Source organism: Sciurus vulgaris, assembly GCF_902686455.1.
Source record: "Sciurus vulgaris genome assembly, chromosome: 8".
In the NCBI taxonomy this organism is placed as follows: Eukaryota; Metazoa; Chordata; class Mammalia; order Rodentia; family Sciuridae; genus Sciurus; species Sciurus vulgaris.
Genome location: NC_136468.1, coordinates 17,503,920 through 17,531,210, shown reverse-complemented (window position 1 = coordinate 17,531,210; position 27,291 = coordinate 17,503,920). Strand labels below are relative to the sequence as shown.

General features: G+C 44.4%; 1 protein-coding gene across 3 annotated transcripts in view; it reads right to left on the bottom strand.

The window, feature by feature from the left end:
* DGKI (diacylglycerol kinase iota) overlaps window positions 1-25,372 on the bottom strand; it is a 432,523-nt gene extending 407,151 nt beyond the window's left edge. For all 3 annotated transcript variants that reach the window (XM_079150095.1, XM_079150096.1, XM_079150097.1), the window contains exon 1: window positions 24,949-25,372. In XM_079150095.1, the coding sequence (XP_079006221.1) occupies window positions 24,949-25,358 (410 nt within the window). In that variant the 5' untranslated portion in view covers window positions 25,359-25,372. The remainder of the gene's footprint in view (window positions 1-24,948) is intronic.
* Window positions 25,373-27,291: the final 1,919 nt, after the last annotated feature.

Genomic DNA, 27,291 nt, shown 5'->3' with positions numbered 1-27,291 from the left:
AATGTCAACTGCTACCCTTCCAGCACCAGAACCAAACCCAACCGGCTGCTCACAGAACTCCCACATGCCAAACTCCTCCATGCATTTGCCTATGTTCCACACTACCGAAGGTTCTAGAAAACACTAATGAACAAGCCAAAACCTTCACAATACTTATACTCTAGAGGAAGAGACATATCAAAAATAAATATATAAAAGAAAACTGACAGTATCAAAAAGTTCACACTGTCAGGATGATGTAACAGAGAACAACAGAGAAGAAAGTCACATTTTCTATGACAGTTGATGACGGGCAAGGCACACTGAAGTAGCGACTTCTGAGCTCAGACACATGAAAGGACCTCAAAGAGGGCTTCTCAACCATGGCACCATGGACATTTAGAAACAGACAGTTCTCTGCTGTGAGGGGCTGTCCTGTGCTCTGTAAGGTGATCATCGTGCTCTGACCTCTAGCCACTAGATGCCAATAGCACCCCAGAAGCTGTGACAAAGTCACAAAGCTCTTCATTGAACAATTATGCAATGACAAATTAAGCAGCAACATTGTTACCGCTCTAATCTCATTTCTTGAGCCAAGTTATCGCTTTCCATTCCTGGATTACCAACTTGTTTTTCTTTCTCTATATAGCCATGTCTTGGCCTCTACTGACCTCTTTACCTCTATGGAAGACCCCCATACCCAACTTCCCTTGCACAATTCCTCTCCCGGCTCTACTCAAAGTGTCTCACAGTCTAACTAGTGTGTGTCTGCCTAACACACACTAGGTGCTTTATGCATTTTTGCTTAGTGAATTAATTGCTGTGTCCTCAGGAATTTTATAATCATTTAGAGTTCACAAAATACATTGCAACATAACTCTCAAATAATAATGAAAGTGATATGTGACATAAGATAACAGAAAAGTGTTTTACTAGAGTTCAGATCCAGGAAAAAAAAATACTGTCAAGTAAGTGTTTTACTCATGTGTACAGAATAAAATAAATACCATATGCTGTAGAATTGTGATTCCCCTTCCCAGTACAGTTCTATACTCACCACGGTCATAATCCCACTGGTAACCAGTACACCATAAACAAATGCAAGGTTATAAATATGACCATTGCCGCCACTGGAAAAAACACTACAGACACCAATGGATTATTTCAATCTAAAGATTCCTTTGGATGTAGGAAGATTACAGTTGTGTGTCTGAGGTCAATGCTGAAAGGCATCTTCCCCTGCCTTTCCCAGATATATCACATCTACACAGTTGTATTCCTGAAGAGGTGTCCCAGGCCTCTGAACCCACAGCAGGGCCAACATCAACCAGTGGACACTCACATGAAATCATCAGCCAGCCACACCAGCACCCACACACACCTTACCAGTTGTTCCATATTTTACCTATTTTTCTTGGTGACTCCCTTCTTTGGCTATCACGCCATTGATGACACTGTCTCAGATCACAAGAACAATATAGAAATGTTTGTCCCTTTGGCTACAAATGTGAGCTCATGGGAGAGTATTCTGAGAAGATAGCAGGCTACCAACCTGAAAACCTTCTAAGATGAACTTGAAGAACATACTCCCAGCTCAAAAGCAAACACACAATTCAGAGATTGGGAACCACCCTGGAGTTGGGTCAAAAGGTTCATCCTATGGTTCCAGAAAATAATAATCCCCTGGATTTAAAGTTCAACAAGCATGAATTCACAGTTAGGATTCCAGGACCATGTCGTCAACCACACGAGTGCATTCCTACAGTGGCCCCGCTAGACTTTCAGCAGAGGCTTTTGTGACACTGATGTTTGTAAATATTCCCAACTCCTGGCCACAACAGTCACTGGATTCCTACTCCAGAGATAAATCAAAACATGAGTATATTACACAAAGATTGGTACACAGATAAATTTTATTCCCATGCTTGATTGCTCATAATACAATTAGAAATCATGATAAACTAAAAAAATAATTTCCCTTCCAATGCCCTACACAATAGCAAATTCTCAAATAAACCTTCCCAAAACACCCTCCTGACTGCATAGAAGTAAAAATTTCCATTTTACAAGTGTTGATCCTGAGGTATAGACAGACCAGGTGCTTTAGACTTGGCCAAAATTGTGATCAGAGGGTAAAACAAACCTTGGATATTTAAACTCCAGCTTAACTGGGAACCCAGTGCTCTGCTCCCCTCTTGATGTTACCTCTTAATTTAGCACTTGGGTACAGCCCACATTTAAACACCTACTCACAGACTTTACACCAGATTACACTCCTTGACAAAGCTGTGTTCCCAGACCCACATCTTGTACCCACATAGAGAATCCAAGAATTCCAGACTACAAGGATCTTAAAGATTATCCAAGTCTGCCTCCTCATTTAGCCAATTATCCCAGTTCTCTGCATAGCCCACCACTACTCTCCATCCCCAAATAAGGCAGTGCGCAGACTCACCTGCCCCAGTCCATGGCCAGCCCCACAGCCTGCCAGGCCCTCCTGCACCTGCATTCCAGTATCAACAAGCAAACCTGCTCTTTCTAGCATATACCTAGTATTTTCAAACCTCCATGACTATGCTGCTATCTTGTCTACCTAATCAATCCCCAACAACCAGTTCAAGGGTCGCCTCCACTGCAAAGCATTCTCTGACCCTCTCAGCATTATCACCCCTCCCTCATCACCCCCATGGCACTTTTGACATACCTCAGACACAGTGCATTCACACAGACCACCCAGAAACATATCTTCTTCCAATAGAAGGTAAGTTCCTTTAAGACAGGGACTGCATTTCATTCGTTTCTGTCATCTTTGCATCTAGCCTTGCACCCACGACACTCTAAAGAGTTATAGGAAATGAGATCAAGAGAAATAAAGAAAAGATGGAGGAGGAGTTAAGAGATTTACTCAATGTCACCAAATGGTCATAAGGATTACACCCAAGAAACCCCAATGAGTAGGTGTGTCAAACAGACCAGGAGTAAGAAAGTCACTTAGGAACCTACAGAACAGCCCCCAACCACCTACCTCCTCCATCTTCTCTCCACTAAAGAGAAGAGAGTTTCTGGTTCCTCCGATGGGGACATTGCAAGTGAAAATGACTATGAGAAGGTTGAATCTTCCAGGAGGACAAGAGCAGCTGATAAGGGCACTGGGGGAAGAGTTTAATGAGTAAGAGTCTCTTCCATTGAAAGCAAATGCTCAAGAGACATGGACATGATCCTGTCTGGAGAGTTGCTATTGGAACAGCTCTTCCACCACCAAACCCTCCAGCCCTCAACCTTCTAGCACAATGATCCCAGGGACAGTGTCTCTGGGGACAGTAGGTCTTTCTGGCTGTCCCTTCCAAGTCTGGGAAAGCCCCATGACTGATCACAGCCTCTCCTACTTGCAAAGAAAGTCAGCCAGGAAAGCCAGCCAGACAAGAGATTAGCCAGCTGGCAACAGCTACAGGGGTGGGTCGGTGTGAGCCCAGACCAGCTCCCATCAAGAAATAGGGCCTTGCCAAAAGGTGAGGAGCCACCAGGTCCAGCCCCCAGCCAGCCTGCTCTGACAGTGTCATAGCAATCCACTTCCCTGGGGCCCGGCCCCTCCCCAGCTGCTGCCAATTTGCACCTCATTAGCAACAGCCTCTCCCTAGTGACAGTCCCTCAGAAATCCCAGACCAAGCACCTCATTGGTGCTAAATGAACTCTGGGTGTTTGGGGAGAATGGCATCTGAGCTGCTAGGAGAAGGGTGAGGCTCAGGGCTCTCAGAAAACCAGGAGAGCATGGGCTACAGAGAAGAGCACGGCTTCTGGCAGAAATCAAAGGCTCAAGTTCAGAGGTGCTGAAATCAAAGGGGTATTGAAAAACTAGTTGTCTGCAAGGAAAAGGGCGCTGACCTGGGTCAGGATGCCATCAGAGGTCACAGGACGGGCCTCCTCTACTTGGATGCTCAAAAAAAAAATGATGTGGAATTCTCCCTTTCCCCCTATCACAGAGAGAGAGCTGAAAAAGATGAATCGTCTATGAAAGTCTTAAAAGCCCTTCAGAACTAAGACACATGAAAAACATTATTGTCTGCTTAAATAATCCAAAGAAAGGCATGAATATGCTTAAAGATCTTTTGAGGAAAAACAAGAAGAGCAAAACTTTCAGCTCACCATGGGGAGAGGAACACGTTTTTACCCCAGCTCCTCCAGAAACTCCCACTGATGTGAACATGGAGGAAATAACACCATCACAAGAACAAAGAAAGCAGGAGAGATGGTGGGAAGAGATGTGCAGAATGTAGGGCAGCTGGAGCGTAAATTGAATCAGGAAAGGTAGAACAACCTGGAAATTCAGTGAATGATGGGAGAAAGCAAAACAGAAAGAGGTGGGTTCACACCATGGAATTCCAGAAAGCCCAGAAGTGACAGACACCAGGTCTGGCTGAAAGTGCGCTCCTGAGGAAAGGCCCAAACAGGAAGAATTCTTTATAGAGGGTTCTTAGGCCCCATTGAGGGCAGACTGCAGTACTCCTATCACGCACAGCCTTAAGATGGGAGATTTCATTTTCAAAAGAGCTAAACGGAAGGAACTAGAAAACACTGGCCACTCTAGAATTGAGTGTGAGGCCCTCTACTAATGCAGTGAGATCAAATGAAAGTCTACATCCTAAATAATAAAAACACAGCCTCAGAGCAAACAGCTGTCAACCTCTTTAAATGAAAATGGGTGATTCTGCTCTGAGAAAAACTAAACAGAAAATATGAATGTTTAGGGTTTTCCCAATAAAACAAACCAGGACCCCATGGCGAAGCTTAAGAGCTCAAGTCACGCACACATGAAACCTCCATCTAGACTTTCCAGGCTTCTCTTAAAGGATATTGGATTACCAGATATTTGAAGAGTCTCCAACATGAAGATACCAACATAAATAGAAGAAAACAAAGTTAATACAGAGTGAATAAAATATTCAAAAAGTGTAGCTAAGATCCTCAAAGAGTACAAGAAGATATTAAAGCCACAAAACCAGAATAAAGTCCAATAAAAAGGAACATCAGAAAACATGAAAGAGCTCTTAGGAATTAAAAGTATAATCACACAAAAAAAGTTTTTAATCCACTGAAAGGACAGAGAATAACAAAGAAATCTCCTGGAAAGCAGAATAAAAGTGATGTAGAACATGAATAAAGAAGTAAGTTGGATAGTCCAGTAAATACAATAGTTATATAATATAAATTCCAGGAAAAAAATTGGTAAGACGGAGAAAAAGAAAATATCTTTCCCCAAACGCAAATAAGAAGGCAACCAGAAAATTTCTTAGAACTGAAAGTTTTCAGGTGGAAGAGATCTAAAAATTTCCACCTACCATGAATATATGTGGCCATGCTAAGGCACATGAATTTTGAAAATCCTAAATAGCAGACATAAAGAAAAAAATGACCAAAAAAAAGCACAGAAAGAAAGAAAAAAGCATAGAGTCAAAATGGAATCAGATTTCTCCACTGCAACTTCAGAAGCCTAGCAGCAGCAGGGAAATGCCTTCACAATTCTAAAGTAAAATTATTTCCAATCTAGGACTCCCTACCTTGAATGGAGTCCAAAAATCCAATTAAGAGTGATGGGAGAAAAAAATATTTCCAGATATTCTATCTACCTCCCAGGCACCCTTTGGAAAAAGCAACTGCAAGACATTTCACATCCTGAGAAACTTTTTCAACTTGGTAATCAAAAAGCATTATGAAAGTTCTGGGGTGGAGGGTGGACTCATTTCATATGTTTCCTTTGTTGTCAAAATTGTGTGCTCCATCAAACAAGGCATTTCACAAGGAAAGGTGAAAAATAAGAAAATCTAGAAAACAGAAGATCCAAGAAAAGCAAAAGGCAGTGGGAAATTGAATGATGGGGAAGAGAGTTACATAAAAACCAGTCCAGAAGGAGCAAGAGAATGGAGAGAAGCAGGGGGGCCCCATACCTTATTTAATAGGACCGGATGCAACAGAAAATTCATGATTTTGTTAAGAATTTGTAGAAGAATTAGGAGTAGATTCATATAAAAAGAATTTCAAGAGAGAGCAATAATTCCAGGAAGAAAAAGTCTTTCTAGCATAATGGATGATTCATAAAATTTGTAAAGTGGAAATAAGATAAGCATTTGTTAGTGGTTTAAATAAAAATTGTATGTGAATATATTGAACAGACAGGGACACCGGAGGGTAGGACAAAAGAGAACTAAATCCTCCCCTTCTCCTACAAGTGAACTGAGAAAAAAATGACAAAACAGCACTCAGTGGCATATTATGTATGAATCCATGCATCATAACAGCTAAGGGGAAGAGAGTGTGAGAGACATGAGACACGTGGAGAAGGAACTTCTGGGTTTTGTTGTAAATTCTATAGTTCAAACTACAACTGATGCATCAAGCTTCCCTTTTGTGTTCTTTGAATAAATAATACTGCATTTTAAAATGAAACCCCAAAGTCGATCAATCCTCACACATCTGCAGTTGCACATCTTTAAAATGATTTGCACCATTAGTAACCCTCTGTTTCAGAGCTGACATATAAGAAACTTTCCTGGAAACTTCGTAGGGGCCTCATGCTATTCCAAGGCAGATGGCATGCATGTGATTCAACCTGGTGGTGACAGCGGTATCTTGGGGTGTTCACATCACTTCAGTCACCCCAGAAGCAATGCAGGGCAAGGGGCATCATCCACCTCAATTTTTAGATAAGGATTCAAAGATTATTTGAAGGTTAGCACACAACACACAAACAAAGCAAACCCCATTTACACACACAGGCACCCCTACCACAAGCATGCATGCTCTAGGTAGTAGGTAGCAGTATTCTGTAATATGGATGGACCAGCACCACACAACAATGTGTTTCCAAACATGCTGACCCCTTCATCAGTCTAGGGTAAGTGAAGAGGGCATATGTAAATGCAGACTCTCAGGGGGAAAAACTCATGGGTCACATTTTCTTTTTTCCATTTCAAATAAAACTGGCTTCACTGAGTAACTTAGGAAGAAATGAAGTTTTTCATCTTAAAGCTTAGTATTGTTCAATAACACTAGGACAATGCTTGAGAGACTCTACATGATTAACTGAATTTGGTTGAAAAGCAGTTTTCCCTTCTTAATCCTGAAATTAGTTAGCAAGATATATCCCCTCAATTGGGCAGGTCATACGAGTCTGTGGATCCACTCATCACTCTGGGTGGCATTAAGCCAAGATTTTATCCCTCCACACATGTTAATATTCCTTTGATCTCAAGTTTCTCTCTCTCCTCTTCTATTTTTCTCTGTTTTCCATTTATATGGAAAAATGATGGTTTTCTAAAATGCAGGGCATGAGCCAGCTCTTGGGCGTTGCCACAGGAGGCACATAATGCAGACAATCAGCTGGGCGTCTTCCTAATCCTCCAGGAACAGGCATGAAAGCCAGCAGACGGCATTCGTCACACCAACTTTCCACCGCCGTGTTGCACTCCATTTACCGCCGATGAGGTCTGGAAAGAGCGTGCAGTTTACAGCTGAATGCAAAGCTTTCTTGCCTGCAAAACTCTCCGCATTTCTATTAACTGGCCTCGTCAATCTCTGTTCATGTAACAGAGTCCGACAGTAATGCAGCCTTTTGACAACGCACACGTCAACTACTATTTTCCAGTTGATTCAGAACATATATTTCTCCTGTTAATCTGGTTAGTGATTTCTAAGTATTAGAATCTGGGGGGGAAAACTGTCCACTTAACTGAAAAATAAATAAATAATAAAACTCCAAAGATGTGATTCTGGGAATTTCTCCAAACAGTTTGGAAAGAAAAGAAAGTTCCCAGCTCAGCAGCAAGCCATGTTCCCAAATTTTCTGTGTGTTTTCCTTGTTGAGAACTTAGGACAATGCTGTTTTGCTAAAATATAAATGAGTGACATCACAGCTAAACACCGTTTGGTTATACTACTTGATGCAAAAACAAGTTTTGGGTTCAGACTCAGAACAGCTCACATTCATTCTCCTTGCTTAGTCTTTCCCAAATCCTCACCTGAGACAAGATCACACCACCTCCTATTGTCCTGGAGGCAAGAAAAGAGCCAGCCTCTTGGCCACCATGGTCCCTGCAGAAGAGAGCACAGATCTCTCTTCCCTCTTCATGGTCTGGCAACAGGAGGCAGGCTCTTGTTCACCCTTGAGTGCTGAGAGGCACGTCAGGCTGGAGGTGACACATCGGCAGCAAAGGCTTTTGCAGCAATAACTTCTGTAGTTCCCAAAGCAGGGGAACCAGCAATGGCTTCAGGAAGAACAAGGACTTCCCCACATTTGAGTAGTGAGTACTACCTCTCTGCTCAAGACCCTCCAATGGCCCCTTCTTAATGATGAAATCTAAGTTCTTCTGATGACGTTCAACGTCTTCCCTAACAAGCATTTAACAAAACTTCCCGGCCTTATCTTCGACTACATCCCTGTGCTCAAAGCAAAAGTCTTCCCTGATTCACACTGACACACGAAGGTTGGGCATGTCTACCTCTGTCATTTTTTCACACAATTCCTGCTGCTGGAATACTTCCCTCCTGTGTCCCTCTCTCCTCCTGCTGAAATCCAACCAATTCTTCAAAGCCAATGCTCCAGGAAGACTTCTTGCACATAGAACTAACCTCTCCCTTCTCAGGGTTTCTGCAGCCCAGAGGATCCCAGGCACTGCTTTCTGCCTGCTGTTTACCTTGCTTCAAACTGCTGATGTCTAACAAGTATAAAAGAGACAGAACTCTTTTATGTGGGGATTTCTAGGTTAAAAAATTCAAATGATCTATTTTAAGGATGTTCAGAAGAGATTAGAATTCAAAGAACTGTGGTCCAAAATTCTGTTTCTAGTTTGCCAGGTAGAACCTAGGGTATGTTTTCACACCATTGAATCAAATTTGAACAAGTCCTTCAATTCCCTTCTCTACCCAGCCATCTCCATTCCTCCCTGATGGTAAAGATCTGCTGAATCCTCAGCCTGATGCTGATACCTGTGCTGCCCCCAAATGTCCCCCTCCTTGCTTTTATATTCTGTAGGATAGCAGATCAATTCTGTGCCTCTCTCCATACTTCAACCATATATTCTTGGTAACCAAGATTCTGGTTTCTCTTTTATTTCTAGCACTGAAGCATAATATTTAATGAGTAGTAGGCATTCAAATACATTTTTACTTACCCAAGAAATTATAAGGAACTTAAAAATGTTAAGGTAGAAACCATATATTTTCTACCTTTGGATTCCTCACTCACTTGAAATAATATTTTGCACATATAACAGATGAGTATTCCATCGCCATTCTGATAAAATAGATAAGTTTTTATCTAGGGGATTGTTCATGTTATAAAACAGCGAGAAAAACCCAATGTTCTCCCAGGGATTATACTTTTATTTCAAGAACTTTTTCCCAGTTTCCAAGATCAAGGCTTCAAAGGGAGCACTGGGTATGTGGAAGAGCCTCAGAGACCACTGAGGTTCATGCATTTCATTTCTCATCTTCTAAAGCTCCTCTCCTTTCCCATTTCTCATCATTCCCACAAATTATCTCCTTCCCTTCAGCAGAGGATGCACATTACTTGAGTTATTTTTAGAACACCCTTGTGTGCAATATTGGCAGTTCAAAGCACCAGAGAAAATCCGCACACACGCACGGATTCTCCAGGGGCTTTTGTTCTGTCCTTGAAGCCCATTTTGTAGCGTCCTCAGGTCTTTTTCCTGGGCACCAGGTGAGCTACACTGAAAGTTTAAGTCCGTGGTGGGTGCATTTACTTTCATACCTCCCTGGTGAATTTAAAATAAATATTTATTGAAGGTGATGGGAGCTCATGTTAAGAACAAAAGGGGGAGCGTGCAAAACAATTTCCATGACAGACAAAACCCAAAGCTGTAGGTCCGCACTCCGACTTCATATGCCCCACCCTGAAACACGCCCTTGCCCAAATGACTAGACCCTACTGATGGAGAAGTAGTAACACGTGCCACGCCCTTCATCCTTCCCCCACATGCCACCACAAGCTGAGCTAACTCTTAGATGGCAAAATTCCCAGCACCCCCAAATGCTGTAGAACATGTTCTCTTCTGCCCAGAGCTCTCTATGTGTGGCATGTACGGGAAGGTGCAGTTTACAAAGCACAAAAGAAGACAAACTCCCTGTCCTCACCCTCGTCGAACTCAGTCCCTGCCACAGTGAGGAGAGGAGGAGCATATGACAGTTGTGCTCCTAAAATATAACTTCGTACTAGGGAACTGGACTTCTTACTTTACGAGCTATCCCTTTCAAGGTTATCATTCTAGGATGGCTAGCTAGAGGTTTCTGTAATTTTGATAAATTAGTGTCTTGACATGTCCCTCAAAGCAGCCATGTTCCACTGAACTTTCTGCAGTGGCAAAAACTTTCAGGGTGTGCACTGCCCAGGATGGCAGCCACTACCCTCATGTGGCCCTTAAGCACAGAATGTGTGATTCCTTGACTAACTGGAGTTTGCATTTGATTTGCTTAATCGGTTTTGATAGGCACACAAGGCCTGCATCGGACAGCACAGCCTTCGTACCTGAAATGATGAAATGCGGTCCTTTGAACAAAACGTCTTCTTCTTGGCTATCAAATATAGGTTTGGCCAAAGTACAGATGGGTTTCTTTATCAGCCCTGTATCAACTCACTAAGAGAAAGTCCTACCAAGACCTTTCAGGCAAAGAGCCAACAGTTTTAGGAGAGTTGACCACAGGCATCTTTCCACTGACAGAGGGGCAAAGGGAAGAGCAGTGGGGACTTAAGTCTAAGAAATACAGATAACGCTAACCAATACTTAAGAGCTCTTGTCCTTTCTTATCAAGGAAAGAGGAGAGAAAGAAAGGTATGAATAGTGAACATTCTAAAAGTGTTTGGTATCGAAAGTTTAGCTAAACTGAAATGACAAATCTAAAGAGCAACTGTTGCAACCTAAGCAAAACTTTGGAACTGTCATGAGTAATTTGTTGAATTGGTGATCTGGGCAATTTGGCTTTGGAATGGGTTTTATAGCAACAGCCAGCACCCCTGCTAATCCACATCCATAACCAATGTCCACACAAGGGAATGAACTCTCCAGAACTGTGTGGACAGCATGTAGGCTGGGTCCCGGACTAGGGCGCCCAGAGGAGGAGAAGGTGAAGACTGAAATGCAGCCCAGGTGACACCCATCACCTGCCTGGGCCCCGCTTGGGGACTGACCAAGCCCTTCAACAGGGGAGGAATTCTATGAATTTGTCCACCCAGACCTGGGGCTTATTTCTAATTTGAACAAAAAATACTCTATGTGCTAGCAGTGGCCTTGATTAGACATCATTTTTAGTTGTTCCATGAAGAAAACCATAGATCACTCAGTATACTGTCAAATTAGAGGGAGCCAGAAAAGTACAGCGAACTGAAATCACCTTCAGATAAGGGGTGAGAATGAAAGTGGAGATAGTTCTGATGACAGGAAGAAGGGCTGGAGAGATATGCGATATCTGAGTTTTAATATTTAAAGATGTATCATATAGAAAAGAGTTATCTGAAATGTCCCTAGAAGTGAAAATATAATCCCAGCAGTTAAAAAATGAAGGAGTCAGTTCTGGACATGACGTGGAAGCAGCAGGATGAATGAGAATAACTATGGGCTGCGGGTGGCGGGAATAGAGTCCCTCGATTATTAGCACTTTGACTTGAAGCAAATCATTTCCCCTCTGTAAGACTCAGACTCCTCATCTTTAACACAGAGAAAACTAACTAAGACAATTTTTTTTATAATTAGCTAATAATAAAAAAGACAGCAAAATTTACCTAATATCAATATTTGCTAAATAATAATACATACCTTTTTCCTATAATGAAAACTCTAACCATAAAGAACTGGTCAGTGGTATAAATATCTCCCTAAGGCAAGTGTCTGGCACTTTCTGGCACTGAGGCTGTTCACCAGCAGAGGCTGGCAGATCACTTCTCATTGACATTTTTCCAGTTAGATTTTAATATTTTTAGTTGCAAGCAACAAAAGCTAATCCTGGTTAAAGCAGGCATAAAGGAAATTAATGGGGAAGATACTGAGTAGTTCACAGTTCAGTAGGAAGGTACAGTGATCCATGCTGGGCATAAAGACAGGAGCCAGGGCAGCAGGAAGTGTCCTGTCAGAGCACTGCTAACAGACACAAACAAACCAGCAGTCCCTTTGCCAGTCCATAGGGGTTCCAGTCCACAGTCTGGTTGTCCAAGTCCAGGTCATGTGCTTGTCCTAAGACAGCAGAGTCACAGTGAGAGGAAGCCTCCTGTTCCCACTCCAGCTGCTAGGAAAGACTTCACTGGTTTCTAGTGGAGAGTGAGGCATCCTGGCGTTCAGGAAGCTGCATACAACAGGGTAGAGGTACTTTCCAAACAGGGTTCTTCAGTCATATACTTATCCTGGGATAAAGAGAAGAATGTTCTGGGATTCAAATCCCAGTTCCACTGTTTGCTGGCTCGTGTGTTAATTCATTGTCTTGTGCCCCAGTTTCCTCTTCTGTAAAGCTACAGGTAATAACAGCACCTACCACATAAAGCCTGGTAAGAACAGATGAATTCGTGTATGTGAAGCACTCAGCACAGTTACTGGTGCACAGTAAGGCTTCAAGAAGGGTTCCTGTTGTTGCTGTGAATGATGCTAAGTGTGTATCTTGAGCACCTCCCAGATCTACTCCTTCCGAGAGACACATAGGACCTTGTACCTCTGTGGCCAGGTGCTCCTGATTTTAGTCCTCTCCTCCCCTGCCCTCTTGACTTGGTTTCCCCATGTAGATAATGGCTTCCTGCAATGACAGAGCTGCTTCAGCAAGGTCGTTTCAAGTAATTGTAAAAAGTGCACAAGGAAACATATGAGAGGCATTAATTGCCAGAGAGATGCTAAAAACAACCTTATTAATGAGCCCAATATCACAGTGGGAATAACCATTCACCATTTGTGAATTCGGCCATGAATTCACTTCTTCTGAACATCACTTTTAGTTCCTGGAAGAGGTACTTTGACTTAAATGGAAGGATGACTTACTGGAAGTTAAAAAGGAGCTTCCGAGTATCCCAGCTACTCCCGGAAAGAGGCATTTTCTCTCAAATAGCCTGAGGAGGGGGCAGGGGACACCGTGATGGCAGCACTCTTAGAAAGCAACAAAGTATGCTCTAGCAACAACTCCCATGAAGCAGTTCTCTGTAGAAAATACAGTTGTCCAGTCACACCCCTATTTCACAACAGATTGGCAAGTCACAACAGAGAGGGTGGAAATGCCTTATGAGGTCAGGTCAAGGGCTTCCACACACGGATAGTGCCACCTTCAAAATTAATAATAGTGCAATCCAAAAAATACATGCCCCTGGCATCTTTGTATCTGACATCTCACGTTCACACAGATACCTTGGAGGCCATTAAATACAGGTCTTCCTCTACACTTATACTCTTTCTTCCTAGTAAAACTGAGCTCCATGATTATGGTAGCCTGGTACAGTATTTTCTCTAACTTCCTTTTCAAAAGCCTTCCGTTGCCAGCAAAACCTCAGTACAATGAAATCTTGGCAATCATCCAGCTCCTTGGCTGCAACATCAAATTCTGTTCTAGACTGTATTACTTCAAACAAGCTAGAATTCTAAATTATCCACAGAATCCCATTGAGATGGTATCAGTACGTGTCAAAGATGGCCTCAAAACATACCTCTTTGTCAGCTGTATTTTCTGGAGACACTTCCAAATTCTTAAAACTGTGCTTGCCACCGGCCACCATTCATCACGTGCAGAAACGCAAAATTCTGGTTAGTAGGTGATCAGCTATATTGAATTTTCTCTGTATATTCAACAAATATGTCAAGGTAGCTATTTCTCCTCCTAAAATCACTGAGCTGCGGGAGCATGTGCTCTGTGGAGACCTGAAATGCAGTGGCTATAAAAATGAAATGCTATTCTTGGAATACCTATGTCATTACTTGAACTGAATCTTCTTTACAATGAAATGGCTGCTGCTTAGCAACTAATGCAAAGAAGAGTCGGGATATCTCTCGCTTTCTCTCGCTCTCTCTTTTTTCTTTTTCCCCAGTTGGAGGAGGATTAGACACAGCCCGCCACACATGTGATTGCATGTTTTCACACACACTGGAAGGATAATGAGAATGACAATGAGGTCATCTTTGTTATCAATGCAATGTGGATTTGATACGCCAGATGGTGACTGATTTCAAGTTTGTTCACTGTAATTTACAAATGAGATATAAATTCAAGGAAATCAAATTGACAGGAGGAAAATGCTGCTATCATTCTGTATTTGAATATGTGGAATCAGTGCCCTAAAATCAAAAGAATATGGAACTTCAGATCCTAAAACCAGCCTGCCTTGCAGTGCCCCTGGTGGGCAGGTGGCGGCGGGGAAGTGACTTAGCAACCCTGACTTTACTGAACTCTACCATGGCTCTGAACACAACCTCATGGTTGGCTAAGATTGTTTTGAGGGTAGAATTAGATCGTTGATGTGAAAGTTTACAAATGGTAAGTCTTAGAAGCACCATACACACTTTATTATTATCAAGTACCTAAATTTAGTCACTATTAAGAGTTAAAGAAATATCCAAAATTGGTTTTCAAAAAAAAAAATCCCTTAGATTTTGTTATAAGTAACGCTGGCTCATAGAAAGCTTCTGTTTTAATCTTTAAATAGCTTCAACGTTTATTTTTGAGCTAGAGATTTATTTTCCTAAGGAATTCTGAAGGTTTTCTTCAAATCTGAAAGAATGACTCAGGTTTTTAAATGTTCCTTTGGAACTTTCTAGGTGTCTATAACTGCACACATGAACATACTCATGAATTCTGAAGGGCATTGTTATGGAAAAATTAATATTATAAATACCTTCAGCCTGAACAGGTCCACTAGTTAAAGGTAAAAGACCCACTTTTCTTAAGAATATATTTTTTTAGTCAAATGAGGCTGTCTATGTCATCTTGGTCATGTCAAACACAAGTACACTGGTCCTAACTTCTTCATTGGACCCCAATCCATATAAAATCACTTACCCCCTTCAGTTCTCCTCTGATTAAGTAAGTCATGAGGTCTTGTCCTAGAGGTAGAATTTAAAGGAAACAGTGCCAGGTTATAATCCCTGCAATCATTTTCTGGCCCCAGGAAATTGAACTCATTTCCCCATCCCATGCAATGGAAAATTCATATAGTTTCTAAAAAGCTCCACAGAAAGTTCAACCTTGGCCTCTCTGCAACTGACAGTAACACAGAGTGACTCACAGACCTCACTCCTGCACTTGGACAGGAAAGATATACACTCCTGTCAATTGACTTCTGTTTAGGCCTTCCTCTGCGTCCTGAGTCAGGCCTGGTGAGACCCACAGTGGTAAAATATATGGGTGTCTGCCTTCCAGGGATTGTGGTCTAATGAGCCACTAGATTGGGAAAGCCTGACTGTCTGCACACAAAGCAGGGGAAAGGATGAAGGAAGAACCAACGTGAAGATCTGCGTGAGTGAAGCATCCTTCAAGAGAAGCTCTCTGCAAATCGCACACAGGTCTTTGCCTGCCACTTAACTGGCTGGTGCTTGAAGTCTAAGCCTCCATGTCCTTATCTGCAAAAGGGAAATCATAATGGTCCCTACCTAATTGGGTGTTCAATGAAGTACTGTACATAAAATGCCTAGTAGCTCTTGGCAGAGAATAGGCATTTAATAAAATCAATAACTTGTAATGATTAATACTCATAAGTAGGGTGGTAAGTCAACACTTATAGCAAGTATTTAAACCAAGAAAAGTTTTCCTTTCACTGACTTGCACTTTACAAAATATTTGCCAGCGCATGAACTGCTTTTGCTGCCTCAGGGAATGGTTTATTAGAGACCCCTGGGAAGGAAGGGAACACCACGTCCACTGTTTCCTAGGCCACTGTGAGAAAAGGCAGGGTGGGTTGGAGCTTTGGACCAAATGACTGTGTCCTCCCCAAATCCATATGCTGCAATCCTATTCCCAAGGTGAAGGCATGAGGAGGTGGGTCCTGGAGGGATCAGGTCAAGAACAGCAGAACCCTTACAAATGAGCTGAGTGGCCTCTGAGAGCTCACTCTAGCTCTCTCTACCCTCTACGGTGGGGACACAGCGAGAAAGTGGTCATCTGTAGCCCAGAAGAGAGCCTTCACCAGGACCCGACTATTCAGGCACCCAGACCTGGACTTCCAGCCTCCAGACCAGTAGAAGAAGTGTCTGTCGTATATAAGCCACTGGTCCCTGGCAACTCATCAGAGCAGTGTGAGCTACGACGGCTGAGGAGGCCACTCAGCCCCACGGCTGCTCACTCTGTCAGGGCAGATCATGCTCTGCAGCCTCTGGGGCTCACACTTTTTCTATTTCTTGTCTAACTTTAGATGCAAGGGACTGTCCATCAACTAAAGAGAAGCAAATACATGCCATGGCTCAGCCCATGATGAGAGGAGGTCATTTTAAAAAGGAGGGTCTGTTTTAAGTGGAACTTTCCTTCAAAAACCTCCACCGGGATGCTCTCCATCTGAGAGGGCTTGCTTCCCTGCCTGTCACAATGATGAGATCCCAGCACTTTTAGCCTAAGGAATGTTCCAGAAGTTAGACTCAAAATGATACCCTTTCCAAATGCTCCCACCTAAGCTTATGTAAGACTTTTTAAATCTTTAAACAACTTGCTTTCAAGTCTTTTTAATAAAAATTAATTTTTCCATAGAAGTCTTGGCATCTTTCTCATATCAAAGGAATGACACACTTTAAAATGCACTTTACTCCTTCCAGGGAGTCTATTTTCTGGCTATTTCCTACAAATCCACGAGATACACAGATAGCCAAACTGTGTTATCTTTGCCTTTTGAGGGAAAAAAAGTGGGGGAGGCGGTTGACCCCTTGAAATGTCTTTGTCCTGAGCCAGTTTTATTTGTTCAACCAATATTTAAAAGTTGTCTGTAGATTTTAAACATAAATTCTGCTGTTTGGCCTGGTTGAGCTATCTCAGAACATCCCAGAAGGCTGAGTCTCCCATTTCTGAAATCATCAGGGCAGGCGGCCTGTGTGGAGCTTTGTCCTCGGACGGCCAGCGTCTGTGTAGCGAGGTGGACATCACTAGGACAGGCCAGAAGAGAAGCAGCCTGCGTTCTGGAGTCACAGGCAACAACTCTATTTCCAGAGCTTCTGTCTTATCTACTTATCGCTTCCTGACACTGAGGAGCCCCGCCACCCCTCCAGCCCACCTCCATGTCTGGTTTCCTGCTCTTAGGTGACCAGCTGGGAGTCAGGGTCACTGCTCCCCCACCCCTCCACACACTGACTGTGCCTGACTCCCCTGACCTCTGCCTTCTGTGGCTCCATTTTCCCAAACATCCAGAAGCAGCATCTCCTCTGGTGCCACTTAGTAAGAATGGCCCGTGCTGAGCTGGGACTGTGGTCTGGTGGCAGAGCACTTGCCTAGTGAGCGTGAGGCTATGGGTTCTATCCCCAGCACCACAACAAAGGTAGAACACAAGGGAAAGTACTTATTCTTCATCTTCATGAACACCAAAACCTTCAAAATAAACTTCGTGAATGTATGTCTATCTCATTCTATACAATCTGAATAATTTTACCATCAGCTGACATTTGACAGCTAGTCATTATTTTTTTTGTCATTATTTTACAGAACAATAAATAAATGAATCTTCTTCTTACCTGGACTTTAGTTAGATAATACTGCTTTAATGAATACACATGGCATTTATTTTGTGACAGCCAACACTATAAGTATCAACTCACTTAAACTTGAAATAAATCCAATGGAGTTGATGCTACTTTAGTCACCATATTACACATGGGAGAACTATGGCACAGATAGGTTAAGTAATTCGTACAAAGAAACACAGCTGGAAGAGGGAGAGACGTGGACTCAGGCAGTAGTACTTCAGAGTCAGGGCTCTTAACCAGTACTCTACATGTGTCATTGAAGGGTATGAATAATGAGATTTGCCTGCAGTTTAATTATTATCATTTTAAGCTTTGAAAGTTTCCCTCTATATCCAACAAAAGCCAGACAATTAAGGTCGCTTCAACCAAAATTGGCTCCTTATCAGAAAATTATTTATGATCCTAAACATCTAAAGGCAAATCTCCATTTGAGGAAACTCATGGAGGTTAGAGGCAAGAACCACTGAAGTCCCTGTTAGAAAGTTGCCACCTTTAAAGAATGGTATCTGCTCCATTTCAAAAGCACATAGACTCAGGGCTGAAAGTGAATCACATTAAAATTTATCCACCAAGACCTTCCTCCCGCCTCTTCCCAGCCGCAGCTCCCCCTCAGCCAGCTCGCACACAGTCAATGCCTTCCTTTTCTCCAGAATAGCCCACGCTTGGTTCAAGCCACTTCTCTCTGAGGATGACAGGGAACTCACAAGTCCTTCTTCAAGGGCTCCATAGGTTACAGGAAGAAAAAGTAGCTGTGGTTCAGTGAGGTCAAAACAAAGCAAAAGCTCAGAGTCACCCAGGGAACTCTCCCATACTTCCTTCAACAACTTTCCTGCCAGCATCAATCAGATGGGTTGGAAGGAAGAGGTGAGTGAAACCACACAAGGAGGTCGCCTGGCTGGCTGGACCACAGCCCCGACAGACCCGGGAGCGCTGGGTCACCATCTCTCTGCACCGTTAAGTTCCAGTCACAGAAGGAAACGTCAAGAGGCAATTCCCTGAGGAGAACATCAATGCTGCCCTTGGAAGGCATGAGACGGACAGAAAGAGGACCAGACAGCTAATTAGTGCTGCTCAGAAGGCAAAACAAGGACTTTTCGTTGCCAAGCTGCAAACAGATGGTTAAGGAAGCACTGGGTCCACTCCTGGTGAGCCTCCAACAGCTGGCTGAAGGGCCAGTGCAGGTACTCACAGGCAGGGCTGCCAGCAAAGTGTAAAGGGAGGAAGGTGAACTTTTCTTTTGGTAGAAAGGAAAATGGCAATTGAAATGGACCCCAGATGAATAACAGTAGTTTATCTGAAAATGGCAATAAACTTCATTCATTCAATAATTTATCCAATACCTACTGAGCATGAAGAGACAGAGATTCAAATAATTAGGTGCCATTTTTGTCTTCAAAGAAGCTAACAATTCAGCATAGAGAAGAATAATAAATATAAAGCTGTCTCTGTGCTGGGTGCTATGCTGAGTCCTTTCCATAAAGTAACTCACTGAATTTGCACAAAAAACTTCTGAGGCAGGTATTGCCATTACAGCACTTACAGATGACTCTGCTGAACCACAAGGGGTTATATAACTTGCCCAAGATCAGCTGGAAAATGCCAGGTTCAAACTCAAGTCTAATTCCCAGAACAGAAAAATAAAATTTGGTCCTAACTCAGCTGTTGAGGATGCCCTGTGAGAATGAGAACCAAGCACCATCCACAGACAGTGGATGCGCTCCATCCTAAGAGGTCTGCCTGGCTAGCAAGCCAGACATGAGATGAGAGCATTCTGTACAGGCAGGCATAACTTGGGTGTTTTATTTCTTTAATTTTCTACAGTATACTGTGGTTTGTTATGTCCTGCAACAGGTTCCAACCAGTTCAAACAATTAGAAAGTAGTCCATTTTTATGGTTATTTTGAGCAAATTCAAGTCTAATGGCTTTTATTTGGCTTCACTCTTGACCCTCCTTCTTAAAGTTCATAGCCACCTTCATTTGCAGTAACTACTGTCCTAAAGCCACAATTATAGGGTCTGAGGAGAAATGATTAGTCTCTTTATTAGTCTCCAGCATTACCAATCATACAAACTCATGTAAGACCAAACATCACGGACTGGTGTATGAGCAATGGCTTCTCTAGATGCCTCTGGTCTCACAGTGTGACCCTTGGGGTCACATAAGAAACACATATCCCAGATCCAAGCCTAGAAGAACAGAGAGGTGCAGGCAGGTTGGCACTCCCCAGGAGTCCTCATTTTCTCAGATTAGAAAGTGGAGTGTAGCAAAGAGCCAGTGTGCCTCTAATTTAATTTGGCCCCATGAGGCAATTGTGTTGTTGCCACAACAGAATTGAAAGGCAGCAGAGCCCTCCTCCACCTCTCCATCCCCCAAACCCACGGGGCAGTGGTATAACTCTCCTGTGCAAAATCAAGCCTCCCAAAGATCGATCAGAGCAGACAGAGGGTAAGTGGAAGGCTCACGCAGTGCATATCCTAAGTAATTATTGAGGATAATTAATGAGGAAGGAAACATTAAATTAGAACCCAGGCTTTCATATGATCCTGATGTTTCTAAATATCTAACAAATGTGCAAAGCACAGATTAAAAACATTAAATAACACTGGGTTAATCTGATTTACAAAGAAGGATGCTGCATACTGACATTCAGAAGAAAACTTTCCCTATACACGACTGATTCCAATGCAGGGAAGGACAATGTCTGGATTAGCCTATTTGGCTTCTTACTCCTCAATGTGTTTCTTATAATAACATCATCTTGTTTTGTGGGACAAAACACAAAATGAAAACACAATCGGCCCTCTGTGTCTGTGGGCTCTGCATCTGTAGATTCAACCAACCGCAGATTGAAAATATGCAGAAAAAATAATTGCATGTGTACCGAACGCATATAGACTCTTCTTGTCATTACTTGCTTAACAATACGCTGCAATAGCTATTTGCACAGAATTTACATCGTAATAGGTATTATGGGCATTTAGATATGATGGAAAGCTTACAGGAGGATGTTCATAGGTTCTATGCAAATACTATGCCATTTTATTTAAGGGACTCCAGCACCTGCAGATTTGAAATCTGCCAGGGGATCCTGGAACCAATTGCCCACAAACATTGAGGGGTGACCATAATATGTTCTTATCATCAACCTACAAAGAATAAAAGATCATTTTTTTTAACCTGGTTGGCTAATCTAAGAAGTTTAATATTCCTTGTTGCTACTTCTCTGTTATACCAAAAACTTCCTTTGGGAAAGGTCAAGAATTTCCATCCTGATTTGTGTAAGTGGAGAAACTAAAGCCCAGGCATGGAGACCTCACAAGGAGTGGTAACTGCCTCGGCCTCCTGACAAGCAAAATTATATTTCATCACTCACTGTGCGCTGCCCAGAGAGGTACAGACAGGGCAGCTCATCACTGGACCTGGGTCCCATCAAACAACACCAGTGGGAATTATTTCCAAAGACATATTCACCTCTAACATGGGGATGTGCACAGAGATGGCAGATGTCATGCAGGTGGTTTTGTTCTCGAAAGTGAAACCAATCTATTTGCCAATGATCATGAATTTACATTCACTTTTTACTTCCCACATAGTAGAGGAGTCCCTTACGATCACATAGCCAAAGGACTGTTGTCCAAAGAATTAGGTATAAAAGAGATAATGTAGAATATAATAGAACCAGCAGTGATGTGTGGACGAGGCAGCTTGCACTGTACACACACATGTGGGTACACACACACACACACACACACACACACACACAAGGACCACAAGGAGAGAGTTCAAACCTAAAGTAATTGTTTGAGGAAGCAGCATGATGTGATCTACAGAGAAAATCCTTTAGATTCAGATCTGTGTTTTAATATCTGCCTCCTGCCCCAGCTCTATGCTTCAGGTTCATTTTCTATAAAAACAGAAATAGGCGTGATGACATCCTAGACCTGTCACAAATATCAAGGTGGACCATACAGTAATGCTTAGCACAATGCATGAAAGACAAGAAACATCAGAGACTTCTTTCCCCTCCCTTATGTGCTTCTGAAAGGTTTTTTTATTTCTCCCTTCAGTTTTACTGACTTAAATGGGAATTCTTGCAGCAGTTTTAAAAAACTACACATTATATAGTCATTTGCACATATGTATCTGTTGCAGCACCATAATTTGCAAAGAAAAAAGAAGTAGTAATTTTAAGAGAAAAGTACCAGCTCACTTGCACTGCCTTCTAAACCCTTCAGCTTTACAGTCTACAGAGACTATTTGCTCTAGGGGTGCAAGTTCTGAAATAAAGGAAAAATTCTCATGGGAAAAAATGGTTCCCAAAAAAGCCAACAAAGGAAAGATAATGAGGGGAAATCTAGGGGTATATAAAGGAGTTTATTTTACTTAACAAAGTAAAAGTCAAGCAAAATGAATAATCTGCCTCCAGAAATAGTTATTTAAAGGCTTTTTGTAAAGGGCTCTGGTTCCTAAAAAGACAGGAGTCACTGCATATGCCCACCCACTCTTCATTTTATTTTTAAACTCTAGCTTATATGTTCCTTAGCAACAAGAAGAGCAGATGAGACCCCCCTACACACAGAGAGACACACACGCACCCTCTCTCCCCAAACCCCTTTTCCTTTTCTATCAAGTTTCATTCTGCAAATACCCATGTGCTTCCAAAGATATTTTTTAACCTACCTGCAAATTGATGCTTTCCCACCTGGAAGGATCCCCTGCAGCCAAGAAACCCCTATTCCTAGTGTAGCTGAACTCTTCTGGGTAGACTCCACCCAGTGAGGCCTTCCTGACTCCTCTCCAGGAACTACCACCTGTCCTCGTCCTCAGCTGACCCCCAGCAGCAAGGCGGTGGGGCCTCACTGAGAAGCCCACACCCAGTTGGAGCCCAAACTGCTCTTTCCTTACACACCTTTCATTAGCCTCCCCTCGCCCCCCAGCAAAATTTGTCAGGCCTGGTGGTGTACCTTTGAGTCCAGTGCAAATGGCCACCATAGCAATTGGGTAAGCCATTCACATAATTCTGAGAATAGATAGATAGATAGATAGATAGATAGATAGATAGATAGATAGATAGATAGACAGACAGACAGACAGACAAACAGTGGTCAAAATGCAAAGGCTCCTGGACAAACATGTGCTGGGTGAAATCATCCATTTCCTCCCTTTCTCCTGACTTGGGAACTGCCTGACCTCTTTTGGCTGGGCAAGGTGTACAAACTCAAAGGTCAAATAGTTTAGCCTTTGGGGAAAATAAAATAGGGCAGCTTTAGCATCACCTGAGACACTTGATAAGAAGTCCCACCTACAGAGTTCAACACTGTAAGTATGAGATGGCAAACATTTTACCCAGCAACCTGTGATGACATGTATCCGGGTTCTTTCACTAAATTGGAGACCATAAGGGTTTATTTAAAAGGAAACATTATCCAAGAAGTAGAAGCCACCTCTATGAACTTTAAGGCAATTGCAATATTATTTATTATTGCTTTCTAGAAAAACACTGCCTATGTTCATGTCTATGTTTGTGTGAGTGTACACTTACATGTGACCAGTTGCCTGTGCAAGACAACCCAGAAAACCACAGTTCACACAGAGTACATTTCCAGGAGAGAGGCTCAGAGAATGACCCCTGCCAAGAGGCAAACTGGAATGATTTCCCTTGCAAACGACAGCTTGTAGCTCCACCCAATGAGGAGTCTGATGAATACTGATCACTCAGGAGGATCTCTCAGTCCAGAAGCCCAGGAGCCCAGACCCACAATGTGCTCCCCATAATCACCCCCTCCCATCGCACAGCTCCTAAATTAGGCTGAACGTGGTCCCTGTTCCCCTAAGGGCCAGATGGGCCATTGTAGCTAAGAAGCAGAACCAGCAGTGCCCTAGCATACCTCCCTAGAGTCACCCCACTCCCCACCACCAGCCTATTTTTAGAAACTGAAAATATAAAAAGAAAGATCCACTTGGATCTGATCTGTGTAAGTAACTAAGAGAACATCGCAGGTGGAGACTCCTTGAGCATGCAGCGAACAGAATGCATGCACGGGATGCAGAAGCAGTCACCTCACCAGGAACACCTTTAGGAAGCAGCAGAAGTCACATGCAGACACAGAGCACATGCCCAGTGATGGGGCCTCAGTCCAGGCAATGCCTGTGGGGATCCCAGTGATTCACACACCTGCCCCCATAAGTAAAGCACACCCTCACAAACCCACACACCTGTCATCTGCTTTTGCTTACATAACAGCACATGGTGTGACAGGCTTAATACTTTAGGTGGTTTTCTGGAAGGGACTGGTAACTCAAAGGAGTTGGGTTATAAGAATGTTCTCACTGACCCCTTTTCAAGAAACATCCAATTCCTATCAAGTAAAAACATCTTTTAAAATCTATCCTTGCTTAACACCTTGACTTTTAAAACCAGTAAGTAGTAAGGATAGTCTCAGCATCTTCTTGCCTAGGGATGGGGTGGGGCAGGGAACTTACTGAATCTTCATTTCTCATGTTTGGGTCCTGACATAATCAGGGGTATCTTTTGCCCTAATTTGGTGACCATTTATCCCAGACTGTCCTTGTTTCACAAATACATCCATCTTTAGGTACAAGTGAGGGAGAGTTCTCTCCCTCACCCCTCACTGGCCAGCAGGCTGCCCACATGATCTTCTGGGCACACCCAGAGCGAAGCAGAGAGCACATGTATGTGTAACCCTCAGAAGCAGTGGCGTATCTACAGATAAGAGGCCCGTAACCTACTCTTCCTTAGTGGAGGATTTCCAGGCAGGTCCAACTTCCCTAAGGATTTCACTTCAGGATGGTGCTGTTCTTTTCTGCCTGGGGAAGTGACCGCAGCCATCAGTGCCAAAGGTTCTTCAAGTGAAATCTGGGGGTGGGGGGCGAGTGGTTGAAAGGACACTGGCTTAGGGACAACTTTGACGACTTTTCTCAAGAACACTAGGCATCTCTGGGTCTGTGCCCGCCTCCCACACACACACACACGTATTTTTGTTATTCTGACCTCAGGACTCGCTCCGGTTACAAACACGTCCATCCTGGCGTTACGGGGGGAAGCCAGGCTCCTGAAGCTCCCCTCCAGCCACAATGAAGGAATGAAAGAGAACAACACGTATCCCCAGAGAGAGGGAGGAGGGAGGGAGACGCGGCGGTCGGAAAGAGGCAGACTATTCGAGAGGATGAGAGGTCCCCCAACTACTCCGCGGACGCGCCTCCCGAGGAGCAGAGCGGGTCCCCGCCCTCGGCGGCACCTGCCCGGCTCCCCGCGCCTACCTGTAAGAGACCTGCTTCCGGAAAGTTAAGTTCCTCAGCTTCTCCTCCAGCGCCTCGTCCTTCTCCTTCTGGCCGGCGACCGCGGGCTCTTCCAGGGCAGCGGCTCCCGCCGCAGCCGCTGCCCCGACGCCCCGCGGGTCCGCGCCGCCCTCGGCGCCCAGGCAGCAGCTCCCGGCGCCGCTTCCGCTGCTGCTGCTGCCGCCCGTCGCCCCCTTCTCCTCTCCCGCCGAGGAGCTGGGGTTCATGGCGACCGCTCTGGCGGCCGCGGAGGGAGCCGAGGCGGCGTCGCTGCAGAGGCCCGGCCGGCGGTCGGCGCTGGCGGCGGCGGCGGCGGCGGCCGCAGGAGCTCGGGCAGGTCCGCGCGCCGCTGGCAGGGGCAGCAAATGGCAGCCCCTTCCCGCAGCATCCATCCGCGGCGGCACTGCACCGGGGCATTGTGGGAAACTCCATGCCTCCACTCCCCCGCCCCGACCAATCAGAGGCTCCCTCTCGCCTTTTCCCTCTCCCTCCCCCGGCCAGCCGGCGCCCTCCAGCACCCCCCCACCCCCACCCCCAGCCCAGCCTGTCCCTAAATCCCGAGCAAAGACAAGGGCTGAACCCGAACTCTGCCCGGAGGCGACCGGCGGCCAGAGCGGAGGAGCGGAGGGGACCAGGAGCCGCCGGGCGAGGGGCGCTGGGCACAAACACTGGGCATCAGCCGGGAGGAGCGCCCAGGGAAACTCGGAGGAAAGCGTGCCGCGCCCTGGTTAAAACAGGAGGGAGTGGGACCAGGACCGCAGAAGTGCTCCGCGGGGGCGGCTGCGGTGAGCGGCGACGACACCTTGGTCCCATACTCCTGGAGCACAGCGCCCGGGGCAGCGTTCCCTTCCGCGCGGTGTTCGGGTGTCCAGCCCCGGGGCCGGGCAGAAGCCGCCAGACGTGGGGATCCTAACAGGAGCGTGGTTGGTGGGGACCTGGGAGGGAATTCGTTTGCAAGGTGAATTAAGGGGATGGGGTGCCAAGCGCCTGCCTCTTTTCCGATGGAGAGAACTGGGACCCCATCTGCCTTGTGCGCCCCCGCCCACTTCCTAGCTAGAAGCATCCCAAACGCGTAGTAGGCGGTTCCTAAACAGTTGTCCATTTGAATCAGATCACAGGGTCCTCGGTGAAGAGAGGCGGGGAGCTTCTGAGAAGCAGAAGTGAGGACCCCAAGGAGAGCAGGGGCTCGCCCAAGGACGGTTCTAGCCTCCTCGGACCCCAAGGCTTAATCCCGATCTTGGCAGCTCTGCGGAAGCTAACAGTATGCCTCGCCCCCGGTTTTTGTTTCTAAGATTATAGAAAATTCTGTGCGGTTTGAACGATGTGCTACAAAGTGTTTTAAAACAGACCGCTTTCTAAATTAGGGGTTTCCTCCCAAGAAATAACTGCTGTCAGCAAACAGGAGAAACACCTCAAAGTCGGTGTTGGTAACCAAACTAAACATGTCCATGTATGTTGTGGTAAGAAACCCGACCATGAGGAGTTTCAGGGTGGCACAGCATGACTAGGAACACGTTGTTTGAGTTTTTTTTTTCCCTCATAACTAAAATTAGGAGATTGAGCAAGCATCTACCTTAAACATCTTCCAACTCCTACATTCTGTGATTCTCCTCACACATGAATATTACAGTAAGACAAAGGTAAGGGCATTTCCAGAGGAGTGAGGAAAGGTTATAAAAATAAAAACAGCTAGCAGTTATTAAGTTCTTGCTTTTATATGGCAAGTGGTGTGCTAAGCACTTCGCACGCCCACCTCTTTACGTGTTCACAGCACCCCTCAAGTGTGAGTAGCTTTCCTCATTGCTGGAACATGTGCAATTAGAAACTGGCAAAGCCAGGAATCAACGTCTAGGCTGCGAGGTGGCAGGTCTTCACATTTCACCCAGCTGCAATCATTCTTTCTACAGAGGGCACCCTCAGGTGCTTCCACAGCAAGATCCAAACACTGAGTGGATCCCTAAGACCACGCAAATGTTGTTATAATTGAATCACTGGACCCACTGTCTCATTACTCTCACTCCCTGCCATACCTTCCCTAATCCATTCCCTAGCACGATTTCAAGATATTTCTGCTATCCTACCCCTCTGCCTAAAAATATTCTGGTTTCATCATATTGTCATTAGTGGGCAGTTCAACGTACTACTCCTCTTCTTGTGTCATCCCTAGTATTTACCAAGCTAACACCTCCATCAGGTTTTAGGTTCTCTCTCCCCTCCCTAGAAACCTCCCTTGATAATGCCTTCTAAACCAAAATGGACCCACATCCAGTAAGCTCCCACTGTACCACTCTAGTAAGCTTGGACCACTGTAACTGTCACTTTTCT